Source organism: Heliangelus exortis, chromosome 8, assembly GCF_036169615.1.
Source record: "Heliangelus exortis chromosome 8, bHelExo1.hap1, whole genome shotgun sequence".
In the NCBI taxonomy this organism is placed as follows: Eukaryota; Metazoa; Chordata; class Aves; order Apodiformes; family Trochilidae; genus Heliangelus; species Heliangelus exortis.
In genome coordinates, this window is record NC_092429.1 from 10,153,908 (window position 1) to 10,170,526 (window position 16,619).

The following is a 16,619-nucleotide window of genomic DNA, read 5'->3' on the forward strand; positions in this document are numbered from 1 at the left end:
TGACTAAATGGCACATACTAGATCACCTATAAGCAATGGAAAATCAGGTGACAGAACAGTGTTCCTATTTAAGCAGTAAATTCTGACTTCTCTCAACCTTGGAAAACAAATTTCTTCAACTCAAACCAAGAAAAAAAAAAAAAAAAGTGAAGAAAAAAAGAAAAAAATACTTCCAAGTTTTTCCAAATTTACAAACAGAAGAAATGGGACTTTCTGAAATAAGAAACCTCTGCTTTATTTCTTTTTAAATGAATGGTTGTTTATTTACCACTAGGAACACCCAGAAATATAAGAATAAAAGTAACCCACCAGCATCTGTAGGTTTGAAAGGAAAAAAAAAAACAAACAAACCATGACGTCAGATGCAGGCAGGCTCAGACTGCTGGTTTAAAAGTTTACTGCAAGATTCTGCCATGTGAGCCGCGAGAGCGCAGCAGCCTGACCACGTAATTTAAAATTCAAGACTTGGGACCTGTTAATGAACCCTCAGACGAGACCCCCACGGAGAAAACCGTCCCCTCACCTCCTCCCTGGGAAGCCCGGAATGAACGCGGAGGCTTTCACACCACCCTAGTCCTCCAAGTCGAGACCCCCTATCGCGGGTCCAGGCTTGCGGAGGGGGCGGGCGAATGCGTGTGTCACACAACTCGGCCCAAGTCCGGTAAGTTTTCTGGGTCGGGGGAAGGCCGAGCCGGTTGGGGGGGGGGTCGGCCCGGCCTGGCGGGGCAGGGACAGCCCGGGGCGCCGCGCGGGACCGCACTCACCGTTCAGCCGGGTCTGCCGGTTCGCTCGCACCCGCAGGAAGGTCTGCAGAGAGGAGACAAGAGCGGAGAAGTGTGAGGTCCCCCGGCCCAACGATGTAAACAACTCGCTCCCCCGCCGCTACCCAAGGCCCGATTCCCCTCGCCCTGCGCATCACCGGGACAAGGCCCCAGCGCCGGGCCTGCCTTGCACCCACCTCTTCCCGACCCCCGACCGCCAGGCCCCCTCCTGCCGCTCTGCATAGCGGGGCGGTGGGCCCGGACGGCCCCCCCCGCGCTGCCCGGGATGCGGGCGGATACGGCGCGGCCGGGCAGGCGCCACCGATCAGCCCCCAGCGGCCGCCGCCATGTTGGCCCCGGTCATGTGACCCACCGCCGAGCGGGTGAAAGTTCACCAGGAAACCAGCGGGGAGGGGAGGAAGTTCCCATGGCAACCGACAGGCGGCAGCAGGCCCCAGCGAGCCCCGGCCAATCAGAGCCCAGGGGCGATTGGAACCCAGGAACACCTGGCCAATCAAAAATTAGAAGCCACTGGAACCCAAGAGCATCTGACCAATCAGAGGCCAGGGACAACTGGAAGTTAGTGAAAGGAGGCCAATCAGTGGCCAGGGGTGACTGAAAGCAATGTTTTTTTGTCCAATAGGGATTGGGCGCCCCTTAGACACAACACCAGGAGGGAGTTAGGATCCTGTTCCTGACTGTACCCCAAGGGCACAGGACAGTCAGGAACCGGGACAGCCGCTCCCCAACTTTTCTGACTTGGTTAGAGACCAGGAACCCATGTGGCCCAAGGGCAGCTGAACACTCAGGCCCCCAAGAACTAACTGAACCCAAGAGCAGGTGGCCAGTGGGGGCCCAGAGGCCTCTCCATGGCCCCTGCCCCACCCACCCCCAGCATAGAGTACAAGGAGACAAGCTCGGTTTTCTTGCCTGTCTTGTGGGTCCCTGGGTACCAGTACCAGCTGTGTCCACTGGAGGTGGAGTGGGCACCCTGGTCTGAGCCATCCCCAGTGGCACCCACCTTTGTTTGTGGGCTCACAGATCTTCCTGGCCTTCCTGGGGAGGAATTGGGGGCACCCAAGCTACAGGTGGAGCTGCCACCTCCCCTGTACTCTTCAGCTTCTTCTTACTCTCACAGAATCATGGAACGATTTGGGTTGTAACCTTAAAGATCATTGGATTCCAACCCCCCTCTGACCGGCCCTCAGGGACTATTGTGGGAAGTGGTGTCAAAACACCATTGTAAGCCCTCCAACAAGACAAAAGGCCTGCCTGACAAAGGAGTGCCTGAGCCTATGGAAACAGTGGCCTGCGTAAGTTAGACAACAATAGGGATAATGATTGAGGAGCAGAGGGGTGGAGGTCTAGTCTGGTCACTCAATAGTGATATGACTTGACCATGCTTACTCATCGTTGTGAAACAATTGCCTGAAGGAAACAGGCCTATAAAACAAGGAGCTGAAATGGGCTTTGGGAACTTCACTGACACCAGCCCTCCCCCTCTGGACAGACCAAAGTGATATTCTGCTATCTCTATCTCTCGCCTGTTCTCTCTCTCTTGCTCTTCTCTTTCCTAAAATAATTAAGCAACAGAAGTCCTATCATGATCTTTCCCAGGTCGTGCAGCCTGAACATGTATATTTTGTGGCTTTTGTAATAAAAACCTCAGTCCTTATGATCAAGCCTGATTCATGGATTTCTTTCCCACATCAGCCCTACAGCCATGGTGGGAGATAATCCCCATGGACCTGCCTCAGGGTAGGACAGAGCTAGGAGCTAGAAATGGAGCAGCACAGGCTCCTACACACTTAAATCCCATTTGTTTCCTACTCTGCAGACTGCCCAGGCTTTGTTTCTTGTTATCAAACCTACATTTTGGGACTTGACCCTGGCACCTGATAATCTGCCATGCCTTCTTCAGGGGGAAAAAATAAAAAACCACCCTGGTATGTTTTGATGGGCAGTAAGCAAGTTCTGGTGCTTCTGGCAAGGTTTGTGCCGTGCAGACCTGCATCATCCATCCCAGCTTTGTGAGCTGAAATGCAACTGTATTTTATGATTCTATGATTTACATTCACGATTGTTTGGTTTACCCTTTTATTAATTAAGCTGTCTTTCAGGATGCCTGCTCCCTGCTGAGCTCAGGTGGAGGGAGATGTGCCTTTCCTGGATGAGGATTTTAGCCTTTCACTTATACTTACTCCACATCTTATTCATGTCACAGGTATTCTATGAGCTCAGCTGACCCATGCCGGGTGGTCTCTCTCCAAGCCTGAAATGTTATCTTTGCAGTACCGTGAACAATTTCTAATCTGCTGTTGCTTGTTCCACTGGGGATTCAGGGTTGTATCTAAATCTAACCAAAATGGCTGTATTTTTGCTCGGAAAAGCCCCACCTGACAGGACAAACTGTATCTCAGAGGAGCACCCACCACTGACGCATGTCATAAGGTCCTGCACTACACCAGCTGCCACCACTTTGATCTGATCAATGTCCATGTACCAGACTCCAGCTGCCAGGCTTGGCAGAGGGAAGACAAGGGGATTCTCCTCCCCAATTCCTGGAGCCACCCCACTGCCTCCACTGCAGCTCCCACTCAGCACTTGGAGCAGGCCAAGCACTGTGCAAGCCCGTATTCCTGTAGGTTCATAAATCTCCTTCTTCCCTAAATATTCCTGTGGTAAATAAGCATGAAGACCAAGAAAATTAAGCCACAGGAATTCTGAAAACCTACACGCCAATAACTCACATTCTAGCGTGTTCCTAATACACTGTGTATTCACGATTAGATCACAGACAACACAAGGCACATTCATAATTCCAGCACACCTCTGCATATGGAAAGCTGAATTTTGCAGCCCTTAAAGTCACCACCATGAGAGTCTTCTGCTCTGCTTCCTGAACATTTCACTTGGTAAGCCAGCAAGACTGAATTCTCATTCACATTGTGGTTTTATTAAGGACACGCTGCGGCTTTACACAACCCTGGCACCCATTCTGAGGTCCCTTTACACTGCCAGAGCAGCATAACACAGCCAGCACAAGCATAAATGAAAATCAGGCCCCAGAGGTCTTTTCTCCCTGCAGAGCAGGCTTACAACTCCCATTACATGTCTGCATTAAGGGCTGCAACCCTCCATAAAATGTACTCACAAACTTAAAACACATTAGGGACTAGCTAGACTCAGCATATAGAGGGGGCTTCTGCTGAGAATATTTGTCCTCAAGTATGACATAATAAAATTTATAGAAGGGAGGACTGCAAGAGACCACCAATTTCACAGAGACTGAAGTTTGGAAGCGCAGGAAGGGACTGGTGTCTTCCAACAAAGAGGGCCATAGCAGAAGTCTCTTCCATGCCCTTTCAGAAAGAATATGATTTATTTATTAGCCTTTATAAACAGGCAGGAAAGAGAACAAGATTACCTGAATCAGGCATTTCTGGATCTTCTGCAAGGTTTTGCTTCTCTTAGGTTGCACCAGCTCTCATAAGTCATACACGGGTAAAGTAATTTATGATGTGATACTGTTATAACTGAAGGCTACATGGGAATACTTAGCAAACAATGGAGGATCTAGCCCGTATATGATAAAATAACCAATAAATAAGAGGAGAGAACAATGGGCAAAAAATTTACAAATCTGCTATTAATAGGACCTATCTTCAGGAACAGATGCTTTAACTGTTAAAGCCCCATCTCTGGTCATCAGCATATTCAAGAACTGATGTGGATAAAATTTGGCCCCCTGCTTGACCCAGGGCACAGGGTATCACTTCAGAGCAGTGCAGGGTACAGGGTGGTGGGTGTATGCCAGGCTGGTACAGACATGGTCCACCCAGCTGGTCCACCTGGCAGGCAGTGACATGCTTGGCTCCATGCTGAAGGCCACCATTAATTTATTTGCTGCCTTTGACAGCTTACTTGAAGCCAGTGGCTGAGTGCAGGATAGCAGCCAAACAGTTTGGATGTGTGTTGAGTCAGAGGCCAGTGTGGCAGCCCACCCCAAAAATACAGACTTAAACCAAGCAAAACTGTACTTTTGCTGCTGCCTTCCTCTTCTTTTCTTGCTCCCTCTCCCTCAACTTTTACTCATAGTGTTACAAGACCGCTGCTCCTCTGGGCAGAGGGTGTTTTATAAGACATGCTGGCATGGCTATGGATGGTCCAAAACCATTTCTGTTTTGGTTGGTTGGGAGTCAGGAGTTAGTTTGCTGGGCAGCAGCACAACAGTGAAATGGAGAATTTTGGCCTGCTGGAGGCTGACATCAGTCATTGTTTTACAAAAAAATCACTTCTCTGGAAGTTTCCCAGTGGCATAGGGTAAGTAATGACAAACATAACCATGGCAACGACTGAGATTATGAATATAATGCAATAGAAAGCTCTGCAAAGATTTAAAGCAGTTTTGTATGGCTCTAGTTTAAAGTCAGAGCTGGGAGGACTGTGCAGATAAAAGCACATCTTCCTAGCCTTGTGAGGGACTGAGTCCTTACATCCCCATGCTGCAGGCAGGTGAGCTGGGGCAGTGGTGCAGAGCTGAAGGCTGAGTGCTCAGGCACAGAGAGCTGTGGGCACCAGGGTGAACTGGCTCAGAGGCTGAGACCAGTGGCAGCATCCTTCTGCTTACCTGGTATCTGTCTGAGTGATGGATGTCATCTGAGGAGTGGGGTGATGCTGTTGGAGAATCTCCTTCCCGCTTGATTGAGGCCGACAACAAAATTGACTGCAAGAGAAAGGAGGAATTCATGCTGTGAGTGTTGCTGAGCTCTCTGCCCCTTGCTAAGCTGTCCTTAGAACCACAAAGAGCATCTGTGGGGCTGCACTGGGACAGACTGCTGGGTGTGGGGCTGGCAGTGCTCCTCCTATGGGGCCCTGCCTCATGAGGGGACTGGGTTGCAGGGTCTAACAAAATGCACATGCATCAGGCACCAAAGTGATGGCAATTTTGTTTCCAGCTCTGGTGTCTGGGGGCAGAATCAGTCCCTGCTGGAAATGATGTGTGAGGACCACACCAGAAATTCCACAGAAAGGTGAAGTTGTGCCCATATGGAGCAGCACTAACTTGCCCTTGTCCACCTCTCTAAGTGCCACTAAATCTCTCAATAGCTTTGTAAACTATGCTAAAGCTCTCAGCACCTTTGCAGAGCAACTGCCTCTTCCTGCTGTAATGATGCTATTTATTTTAATAAGTAGCATAGAAAAAAAAGAGCATTTTAGAAGGTTAAAAAGATCAGTGATATTTGAGACCTAAGAAATCACTGGTAAACTTTGAGTCAATAGTAGGTAAGTCTAAATTCTACACACAATGAACTCTAGTGGGAAAATTACTGTATGAGTTTGACAGTGTCTAAAAAAATGTACACTGAGTTGCAAGTGAAGTTTATTATTAGAATAGTTTGAGGAAAAAATTCAATTTAAAATTCTAATTTCAAATATAAATTAGCTAAACTAGGCTAAATATAACCTAATACATTGGAAAATATGTACAGTGGAAGTGCAGCTCTCCAGATGTTTGTTTCTGAGAATCAGCTGGCAAGATCTGACAATAAATGACTACTCAGAGATGTGTATATTTGCGAAGGGAAGTGTAGATATCATCTGAATTGGACAGGTCAAGTGTGGTGACAACATTATTAAAAAGCATAATACCTTGGAGGAAGGCAAGTATGCCAGAAACATTTGCCTCTGGGCTGAAATGAAACGTGGAAAAATGTGCATTTTTTGGAAAGATATGAGCAAGTAGAAAAATGACTCAGCATACAAATTGGTTCAGTCCGCAGGCTGCCATCCCCAGAGCTTGGACAGTTCTGGTGAGACAAGCACAGCAGCGTGGTTACAATGGAGGTGGCAGGGGGTGGTTGGGGATGCTGGGTCCATCCCCACAGGCATGAGCTGCCAGCCTTGCCATGAGGCCAAGAGCCATATCCTTGTCTGTACTGCAGATCTCTGACATAAAACAGGGCTCTACTGGCTGTGCAGAGACATGATGTCCCAAGAGCAGTGATGGGGGCATGACATGCTGAGTTGCTTGGTTATCTCCCCAGGCATGATCCCTCCTGCCAGCACTGAGGGCTGTGCTGGACATATCTTGGGGCTGGAACACTCCTTGGCTCAGTCTGATGAGGATGCCGAGTGCTGGGTGGGCCAGTGAGGCTGGGGGCACGCAGCAAGGGCTGCCCCAAGAGACTTCTGCTTCCCAGGAGACAGAGGGGCAGAGCAGTGGTTTCTCCTGCCTCACGTGTTGGACAAACACAGCCAGTGATAATTCTGGTGAGCAGCTCATTTATTTCTGGAGAAACCCTCTGATAGCCATGGGAAATAGAGGACAGACCATGAGTTCCTACTGTTGCCTTTTATTTTACAAACTGGGAACAAGGACCATTTCTGAAGACGTGAGATTGCACATATCCTAGAAAAAGGAGGGATGTAGGTTCAGCTTTCAGCTCAGACTGAGAACAACAGCCCTGATTGCAGTGGTGCTAATGCCCTTTCCCTTGTCTAATAAGCCAAGCACCCTGGTGCTGGGAGGGTTAAACCCGTTTTGTCTTCCAATGTATTCTGGAGAAGGGGAAAAAAATACACATCTCCCCACTCCTTGGCGACAGACAGACAAACCCTCCCCGCCTCCAGCTCCCCCCTCAGCTTCTGGTAGCTCTAATCCAATATTATTATGTGAAAAATGGTTGGGCTAGCTATGGAGACAGTAAATTAAACGTTATGTATTAGTTTTTAGCGTGTGGTCCTGGGAAGAACGCCGGCCCCATTTATTCCTCAAACCTCCTGAGCACCATGGCGATGACCTCTGGAAAAACGCAGGGCTAAACTAATCCCAAAGATGTCAATCTCGAGGCCTCTTCTACATACACTTGCAGTTTAGATTAATAAACTGTCTATTTTTAAATTGTGTGCAAGCACTTCAATTCTAAATACCTTGCCGGCATGTTAAACACAGCGTTAGAGATGCCAAGTCACACTTCCCCTTCACTCTTAGGAAACTTGACTTCATTTGTTTTTCTCATTTCCGTGCGCTCTGCCACACTTTGCCTTTCAGGCAGCCATGGGGACAGGCAGGGATGCAGGCTCAGGGGCTATGGGATTAGGAAAGGCACTCGCTATTGGAGTGACTTTCATTTCTGCATCAGGCCAGACTCTCTGCCATCTCAATTTTGGCCTCTTTTTTTTTGCAAATCATTGTGTTGGGGCCATTTCCCAATGTCTAAGAAGTGAAGATGCATGTCCACAGCATGCCAAGCTGAAGATTTGGTGCTCCCTCCACTCACACTGCTCACTTCTACCCAGGGAAGAGGCAGTGATACGATCCCCGCCCCTCCCTTGAGTGGCATCTTGGAAGACAGATGTGGAGGGAAAAGGCAGCTTTTCCCCTGGCAAACCACATCTCCCAGCACCAATGACGAAGCAAGGGCCTTATGTGAGCGGCCATGCAGCCTCATATTTCTCCCTCCCCTTTAAATCATCTCTACATTGGGTAAAGGCACTCTCTGCGGAGGTTATAAACCCTGAGAGGATCAGCCTGAGCATTACACCTGGGGCAAGCTAAATAAAAAAGGTCACCGGCTCTTTTTAAACATGGACAAAAAAGCAGTAAAATGTGTTTGGAAAAAAAAATCTGGCATTAAATCATGACTTTTTGCCTGGCTTGCCTCATTAAAAGTGGCCTTTTGGAAGGTAAAATTATCATTGTAAGTGATAAGATCTTTAAGAAAATAATTCACGGCTTCTTCACCCTTTAATATGATAGCCGCCACCGGCTAATTTTTTTCTTAATGGCAACGAGGCCATCAATCTTGTCTGAGCCACGTACTCCCTCCTTCCTCATGCTGTGCTTGGCAGCCATGGCCCTGCTTGGCGTTTCCATCCTACCCGCTGGAGCCCAGCTGTGCCCTGCCCAGGGGAAGAGATGTGTCTGGGTGTATGGCTTTCCCTGCTTGTGTCCACAGATCTGGGCTCTCCCTGGGGACGTGGCACTGCAGGAGGCAGAACCTCGCTCATGCTGCGAGGTTCACATGCTGGTAGGTCCTGACACGCTCCATGGACCAAGCAATTCTGCAGAGCTGGGTTGCAGCCTCTGCAAATGTCTCAGCAGCCCCATTGCAATTAGGAACAACATATAGTTTACTTCTATAAATATACGGGCAGGTTTGGCATGTCTCAAATGTGCATCATGCAGCTGGTGTGCCAGCTGCTGTGCTCCCAGTCCATCGCTCTCCAGACCTGCTCCTCCCTGCTCAGGCAGAGGAGATGTGTGCAGCTCCAAAGGGATGCTGGCAAGGGCATGTGTACCAGCACGCTGCTGGCTCCTGACCCACAGGGGCTGGAGGCGTGGGCCAGGGGCAGCATGAGGGGAGGGAATGGGTGTCAGGGTGCAGCCACCAGACCAAGGAAATGGATGGAAATTGCTGCCCCAGCCCTCAGCGCTGGCTCTCGCTGGCAGCCGGGGCAGGTGTCAGCACTGGGAGAGCCCAGCCAGTGCTGCTGACATTCTGCTGCCTCTCAAGGCCAGTCATTTGAGAGTATTAAAGTGCTGGACTCCTGCTTTCTGATAGCCCTGGAAAAACACAGGGAGTCTATCTTTCTTAAACAATCCATCACAGCTGCTGTCAGCAGAACAAATACCCTAACCCTGCTTTTTATGTATCTATATGGCCTTCTTCTATTTTTTTTTTTTTTTCATTTTATTTTTGGCACAAAGTGTTCCCTGCTTGATGCATTCAGCTTTAACTCTGCCATCTAAATAGGTACTTATCACTTAACATGGAGGTGATGGCTTGACATGTTTTCTGTCTCCTGCCCTCCCCTCCACGGTAGGGAAGCAGTCAAAGTGTTGCTAATAGCTGTTATCACTTGGGAACTGTAACCCGAAAGCAATGAGTGATACAAGGCCTTGCTGTGATTCTCCCCCTTGACTCTAGTTGCCATTTTTTATGTTATTGCTGGAGGATCCCTAACACAAAGATGCTACTATTAGAGCTGAGTTTCCTAGAAGCTTTTGGAGGGTCCACATTTGCTCCTGGGAAAGTTAGAGGTAAAATTATCCAGTGGCTTTTAGCTGGCAGAGATAAAGGTGGGATGGAGCTGGGAATGAAAGGCTTAAATGTGAGAAGGGTGTGAATAGTGAACAGAAATAATGGTATCAGCAGTTTCTGGCCTTTGCTGGAGGATTCCAGTGGTCCACAAACAGAATAAGCTTACAGAAAGTGAACTACTGATTTATTTCTGTGCATGTTATGGTCACATCTGGGATTGCAATCAAGCTATGGGTCCTCTTGGATGAGACACCAGCTACACAGTGGGAAAAGGGGCCCCTTCCAGCAGAGCTGCCTGTTGGGGATTGAGAAGGAAAGAGGTCTGGCCAAGGTCTGCCGTGATCTGCCAGTCTGTCCAGCTCCCCTCTGGGACCAAATCCCTCTGCCTCTCCTCCTGCTGAATGCAGTGTTTTCCCCCAGACTAATGGCACAGCTGTTTGGCCCAAGGGGAGTGAGAAGCTTTTTTTGTTCCTGGGATAATTTTTTTTTTTTTTTTAATGGAATAAAATCTGGCAGAGAATATTTTTTTGGAGTGGCTCTGGTATTTATCACCCCAAACTGGCAGGGAGCGTGTTCAGCCAACACTTACCCTAGGTAATTTCCCCTCCTTTACATATCTGTGGACTGTTTTCCTGTCCCAGGCTTGGCCATAGCTTTGCCACAATGCTCAGATTTAGCTTTCTAATCTTTCCTTGTAAATCACAGCTACAGAAGGAGGAGGTGTGGGTAAGGTGGGTGACTACTCCAACTTCTCCAGCCAGTCAATGACACAAGAGAAGGAGTTAAAACCCCAGGGCCCTAACACCCATCCCCTGTTCCTCCTGCCAGACATGATACGGAGAAGTTAAATGATTGTGCTAGAAATTTCATCTTGAGTGAAGCAGCTGGTAAGGGCTTAATACAGACATTCTGTCAAGGTTTAAGGCTCCAAATCTTGCTTGCTTCAAAGCTCTTTTTCCTTGGAGGGCTTTAGTGGTCAAATTTCCCTCCAGGTGCTGTAATTCTCTTTCAAACTGCTCAGTGAAGCTGTAAAATCACTGGGGTGAGTGGGGGAATCAATGGGCTCTGGCATTGTGGCTCAGTTCCCAGCTCCACGGAGGTCTCGGAGCAGCGAGCTGGCCACCTGCCTGGGGGCACCCTCCAAGGATCTGGGTGCACACCAAACACACCAGACACAAGCATCTGCTGTGCATGGAAGATGGATTTTGTTCCTGGCCTCTTGCTTCAGTATTTGTAGCAAGAGCCTTTGTACGGCTGGACTGTCAGTGGGAAAGGACATTTGCAGTCATGTATTGGGAAGCAGCTGTGGAAAAGACATGCTGAACCCACCACAGAGCCCAGCTTCTTCCCCTTTAGTGAGCAGTACCAGCACCCTCAGAGAGAGAAGAAGAAAGTTCAGCAGATGCCATTAGGTGACAGGTATCAGTCTGCAGCTAATATCCTGAAACTTAGGGGTTGTGATCTCTCTGGGCAGAGATGATTTCCCTTCCTAGATGACAGTGTGTGGAGGGAGAGCCATAGGTTGGACAGGGAGTGGCAAAGAAGTTCTCTCAGGCACTTGAGAGAACCTGGGGACTCTGACTCTCAGAGTTACTGCTGGCTTATCAAGGAAGAGCTGGAAGAGACAGACTTACACTGCTCATACATCTCATTGACATGGGTTCAACAAAATGTGTGCTTCTCTGCTGCACAACCTCTTGCAAGAGGTAACTAGGGCAAGAGGGGGAGGATAAAGAGGGATCAAGAAACACACAAACAATGCCCAGGAGAAGTGCAAACTGCCAGATCTGCAGCTACAAAGAGACACACGGTGACCCAGAACAACAGTGAAAGGTTAGTGAACAGCCACACTGGTGAATGGGACCATGCAGCCATAGTCCCTAGCTTAGTAAGAGCAAGGACATCCTCCCTCTTTTCCCATGGGCATGAAGTGTTTGTTCCCACCGACACTGAAACTTCTCCTTGGTGAAGCATTTCTTTTCCCATCCCTCGTCTTCCTCCTGTTGTCTCAGACATATCATCCCAGAAGGATACTACACATGTCCAGGACTCTCCTGGAAGTCTAATGCCTGAGGAAGACCTTTCCCAGAGTAGGGCCATTTGGTGTGCTTTCTGCAAATGAGATGGGCTTTCAGCACCTTTTTGCACCTCTGCCTGCTGCAAAGCATAGACATGAGACAACCCAACAAGAGCAAGCTGTTGCCTTGGCCTGTGGAGGCTCAATGAGCTGCCTGGCTCTCAGCAACATGAAGATCAAGGCACCAAAGGGTGTCCCAGGCATTGGGGTGAACATCCAAGCTTGCAATCAGGAACAGAAATTGCAGCTGGGAGGAGGCAGTCAGGGTTGGACAAAAATCTCAACCTGGGGCTCACCATGCAGGTTTGACAGCTGCTTCTCCAAGTGGCTTGTCCAAACTGGCATCCCATCATTGATTTGGCCTGGTCACTAACGGAAGTATGAGGAGGATCCTGGACACTGTGGAGCTTTGTGGTACTCAGCCGTGCCCTCCGAGATGCCTTTGCAGAGAGGGAGCCCAGGCCCCGAGCAGATGTGTTGGCCGGAGCCCCCCAGCTCACAGCCCTTGCCTGTCACTGCCTCCATCGGCTCTGATAATAGGAGAACTTGATACAATAATCCTGCATTCATCACATCCCATGTTGAGTGATTGGATTTTCTTTGACATATTGCCATGAAAATTGACCCAGTGCAGTGAGTGACAGCTCTTCAGGGGCAGGAAAGCAGCAAGCGAGGAACATACATTTACATCTGGGCTTTCATTGCCAGGAGAGATGTTTGCTGAGGCAGCTGTGGGAAAGGGATGGGAGCAGAGCCAGGAGACAGAACATGGGGGGGTTAAATCTCCTGCCCCCGACTGCACCCCAGCAAGAAACCAGCACAGAAGCAACAATTGGGATGCTATATGCAAAGGGCTTAAGTGAGTCCCGAAGTTGTCTAAAGCCACTGGTGACCATAAAAATAACATTGCCAGCCTGCATCCCACCCCATCTCCCATCTCCCATGAATGGGACCAGGATGTCCATTGCCAGGGGGTGCTGGATGCTCGCAGGGGACAGGAAGATGCAGACTCTTTCTCCTGCTCCTGAGCTGCAGGAGCTGTCAGCCCTTTTGTTGGCACCAGGAGAAGGACCAGACAGGAAACCTAGTGACAGCCCCTTGACACCTTCCACCAGTGTCCACGGTGGGAAGTGAGACATGGCACAGGCCCCAGCTCCTCCTAGGCACTGCCTATCTGCAGCAATACCTGAGTGCCTGGGCACAGGCTGCAAGAACATCCCAGGGTCTGTCCCCCATCCCTCCACCTGGGACTACTGTTAAGGGTGGCCCAGAAGCCCAGCTTTGTCCCCAGCAGTACTTTCTCAGTGGGACTTCACATCCTGATGGGCTATTCCCACACAATGTTGCAGATACTCGGTGAGGACAAAGGGAAAAAGCAGCCTTCATCTTCCCACCACCCTCCTCCTCAATCCCACGTGGTTACAAAAGGACCTTTAATACCAAGCTCAGCTGAAGGTGACAGCGCTGTGCCTTCCCATGCCACACAGGACTTGTCTCCCAGCAAAACCACCTAGAAATAATGAATCCTCTTGGGCTGAGAGGCTTTCAAGCTCTCTGAGAAGGGAATGAAAGATTTCCTGATTTCACCCTCTTCCTCCCTGCTCTCCTGGCTTCTTGAAGTTAATGTTGTTAGCCCCAGATGTGATGGGCAAAGGGAAAAGATCCATGTGGTGACAAGGGACGATTGATCTTTTTTACATAGAATGACGCTCCACTCCCAGTTTAATCCCCTCGCTCAAGGCAAATGGGATTCTTTGTCAATGGAAACTTCAAAAGCCCGGCCCTGCCGTGAGATGGACCTGCTTCTTTATCTGGTCTCTGTCAGTCACTCACTACGTTTCCCTCCAAACAGCTAATCTGTCTTCCTAGCCATCCTTCTCCCTCGCAGGCGATGTGTTTGGGACTGTTGAGTTATCTACACTCAGACCTGACAAGGAGGGAAAGGGATGCCTGTAGAGTCCAGCTGCTTTCATTTTGTGTGTGCCCTTTGCAGGTCCTGTTAGAGGTCCCAGGGCAGCCTGATGCTCTGTGGATTTTCAATGGCAGGTGGGTTGGGTGATTGTTTCCTACTCTGCTTCTTTTCCAGAGGAGAAATTGTCAGGACAGGGCATGGGAGGCAGGGATAGGCACATAGAAGGTGGAAATACCAAATCTATGGAACATAGTGGAGTATTGCTGGGATCTTAATTTTTCTTAGTGGGGGTTGGGAAATTTTTGGGTTGACCTGAGAGGTGTCCCTGCCTGTCAGGGACTCAGGTCAGCATGGTGGCTCCCCCGCCCCTCTCTTGGTGGGGCAGACAAGGTGTTGACATGCTTGGCAAGACACCCAGCCCCAAGGGGCAACCTAGAGCTGAAATTTCAGTCTCCATTTCAGACATCACATGCCAAGAATGACCCAAAGCTTCCAGAAAACAAAAAAAGGGAAAATGAGATCTGAAGTCACTTCTATTAAAACAAGCATGAAAACACCTCCTGTAAGAGATGCTCTTCATTTCCCTGGAAGCCAGGAGCCTCCCTAGGTTGGACTGTGTCCCTAGAAGCATAGGAGAGCCCAGACCACTTGCTTTTGCCCAGCTTTGGGAGCACAACGGGGTTTTCAGAGGCCATGCAATGCCCAGCTGCCCTATGGTGCTCCTTGCACTTGCCTGACCAAGCTCTGGTCCTTCCCACCACTGTATCATAAGAAGTTCAGCTAATAGTGACACGAATTAGGAAATGATGCCCTTTGCAGTGATGCTGTGATGCTCTGCGCATTTAGTATTTTTGCATTGTAAGCCTAGCGGATGGGAGGTGGGTCCTGAGGGATGGGTGGGGTGGCTGAAACAAAGTCTTTTAGTGATTGGGCTCCTTCTCAGGTGTGCTTCCCTCCCCTGAGGCAGTTCCATCCCCCTCTTCCAGAGATCGAATATGGCTCTGGCTCCAGGAACTCCTGCACATGATTTCCCAGGGTGAACTCAGCCTTCGTGTGATCAGCTCTCCTTAGCTGTCATTAGACACAATCTGGAGTCCCAGAGCCTGCTGTGGGACTTCAGACATTTTCCTCTGCTGCATGGGGAACGAGAGAGCCCCGTGTGGGGACTCAGCTGCTCTGGCCCAAAGGGTGAATGGAGGTAGCAGCTTGCCCCAGTGCTGGCCAAGCCACAAAATGTGGTCACCTCCCTGGGGGACTCTGAGTAGTAGGACAGAGAGTGGACTGTGAGGAGGTGTAAATAGTATGATGCCTTGGGGGCTTGGGGTGTAAACTGTGCCCGAGCTCTGCTCACTTACCTTGGGGGTGCCTGCTGCCATGGCATCCTTCAGGATGGAGCTCTTGCTGCCAAGAGAGAAGAGAACAAGGTCAGTCACAGAACTGCTGTGGCAGTCAAGGGGGGAGCACTGTGAAGGATTTCACGAGGTCAAATAGCAAAGCACATGGATCCTCTTTGCTGGACCAATGAGAGCCTCCTCACCCTGACTGGAAGGGAGTGGTAAGGAGGACAGTGCCAACTATTTATCCAGCTGGAATGACACAGTCATACGAGTGGAACCCCCCAAACCCAGACGCACGATGTGGAGTCAAATCTCAACTCCACCTGCTCAGGGTCTTGCACAGTTGCTCTCCCAGCCCTGGGGCAAAGTGGGGATCAAGACTGCAGGAAAGCCAAGGAGAAAAGGGTGGGCATGGTGAGCCCTGAATAGGGTCAGGCACAATAGAAAAAACAGGAGTGAAGGGAAGAGAAGGAGATTAAACAGGAATTAGAGCAAGATAAACAGGCATCCCCTCAGTTCCAGCCACACTGTGAAGGCAGCAGCTCTGCCGGAGGCTGGAGTGATTTGTTAATTCAGCTTGTTCCCCATTTAGCAGGGAAGGAGGTCCCTGCCACGGTGCTCCTCCTTGCCTGCCCCCACCAGCGGGAGATGCTATAGATTTAATAACACCTTCCCCCCTCCAGACAGGTTAAACTTGAAACAATTACATATCAAAGCCGACATGGCGGGGAGGCCTGCACTGTAATTTTTTGGTTATTAAAGTAATCTCTCTCATGTAAATTCTCCTGCTAACATGCTGCAAACAGCATTAGGAAATAAATTATTTCCCCATGATTCGATTTGTCAATGCAAAGCACCTGCAGCAGGCAAAAGGCACTTGAAATATGTTGCCAAGCCCAGTCTGTGTGCTTGTAAGTGCATGCCAGTGGGGCGGCTGGCTCCCAGCTCCCCATAGCCCCAGGGAGATGATGGATGGGTGGGTGGAGGGGGGAGGCTGGTGGGGAGAGGCGGAGGTTGGGGAAGGCAGAGGGGGGGAATGGAATTGTGTTTAATAACAAAATTTGTATGCAAGCCTGCATCCCAGGCTAAGGATGAGTGATCAGCAGCCAGAAAGTATTAAAAAGCCTCGCTAAACAGATGCTGACAATAGAACAAGACATATCAAATCAGATCTACTTCAGAAACATTAATATACACACGCACACATGCTCGCCCGTGCGCGCGCACCCAGCTCCGCACACCCGCGCTCCTTTCTTCTCAATCACAGCAATATGGGAGACATCAATAAATTTTTATGAGACTTTTAGAAGATCAACACGGTACTAGATGTGACAAAAAAGCAATGTGCCTGTCATGTTCGCTTTGTCGGGGACACTTTAGCCCCAGATGCCGAGCTGCAGTGGCAGCGGGGAGAAATTGAATTTGGCTGGCTTTAATCTGCCTTGATTTGGCAGATGGCTGGGTGTTATGAAATGAGCAGGGATA

The 16,619-nt window shown here is 49.5% G+C and overlaps 1 protein-coding gene and 1 long non-coding RNA gene across 7 annotated transcripts in view; one reads left to right on the forward strand and one right to left on the reverse strand.

Moving 5' to 3' along the window:
- RNF220 (ring finger protein 220) overlaps positions 1-16,619 on the reverse strand; it is a 216,749-nt gene that overhangs the window by 55,190 nt on the left and 144,940 nt on the right. For all 6 annotated transcript variants that reach the window (XM_071750317.1, XM_071750315.1, XM_071750314.1 and 3 more), the window contains 3 exons: positions 15,153-15,198; positions 5,392-5,487; positions 765-807 (listed from right to left, as the gene is read on the reverse strand). In XM_071750317.1, coding sequence (XP_071606418.1) covers positions 765-807; positions 5,392-5,487; positions 15,153-15,198 — 185 coding nt within the window. The remainder of the gene's footprint in view (positions 1-764; positions 808-5,391; positions 5,488-15,152; positions 15,199-16,619) is intronic.
- LOC139799033 (uncharacterized) lies at positions 360-2,436 on the forward strand. The gene is made up of 2 exons (XR_011727060.1): positions 360-661; positions 802-2,436. It is a non-coding gene; the product is annotated as an uncharacterized lncRNA (long non-coding RNA).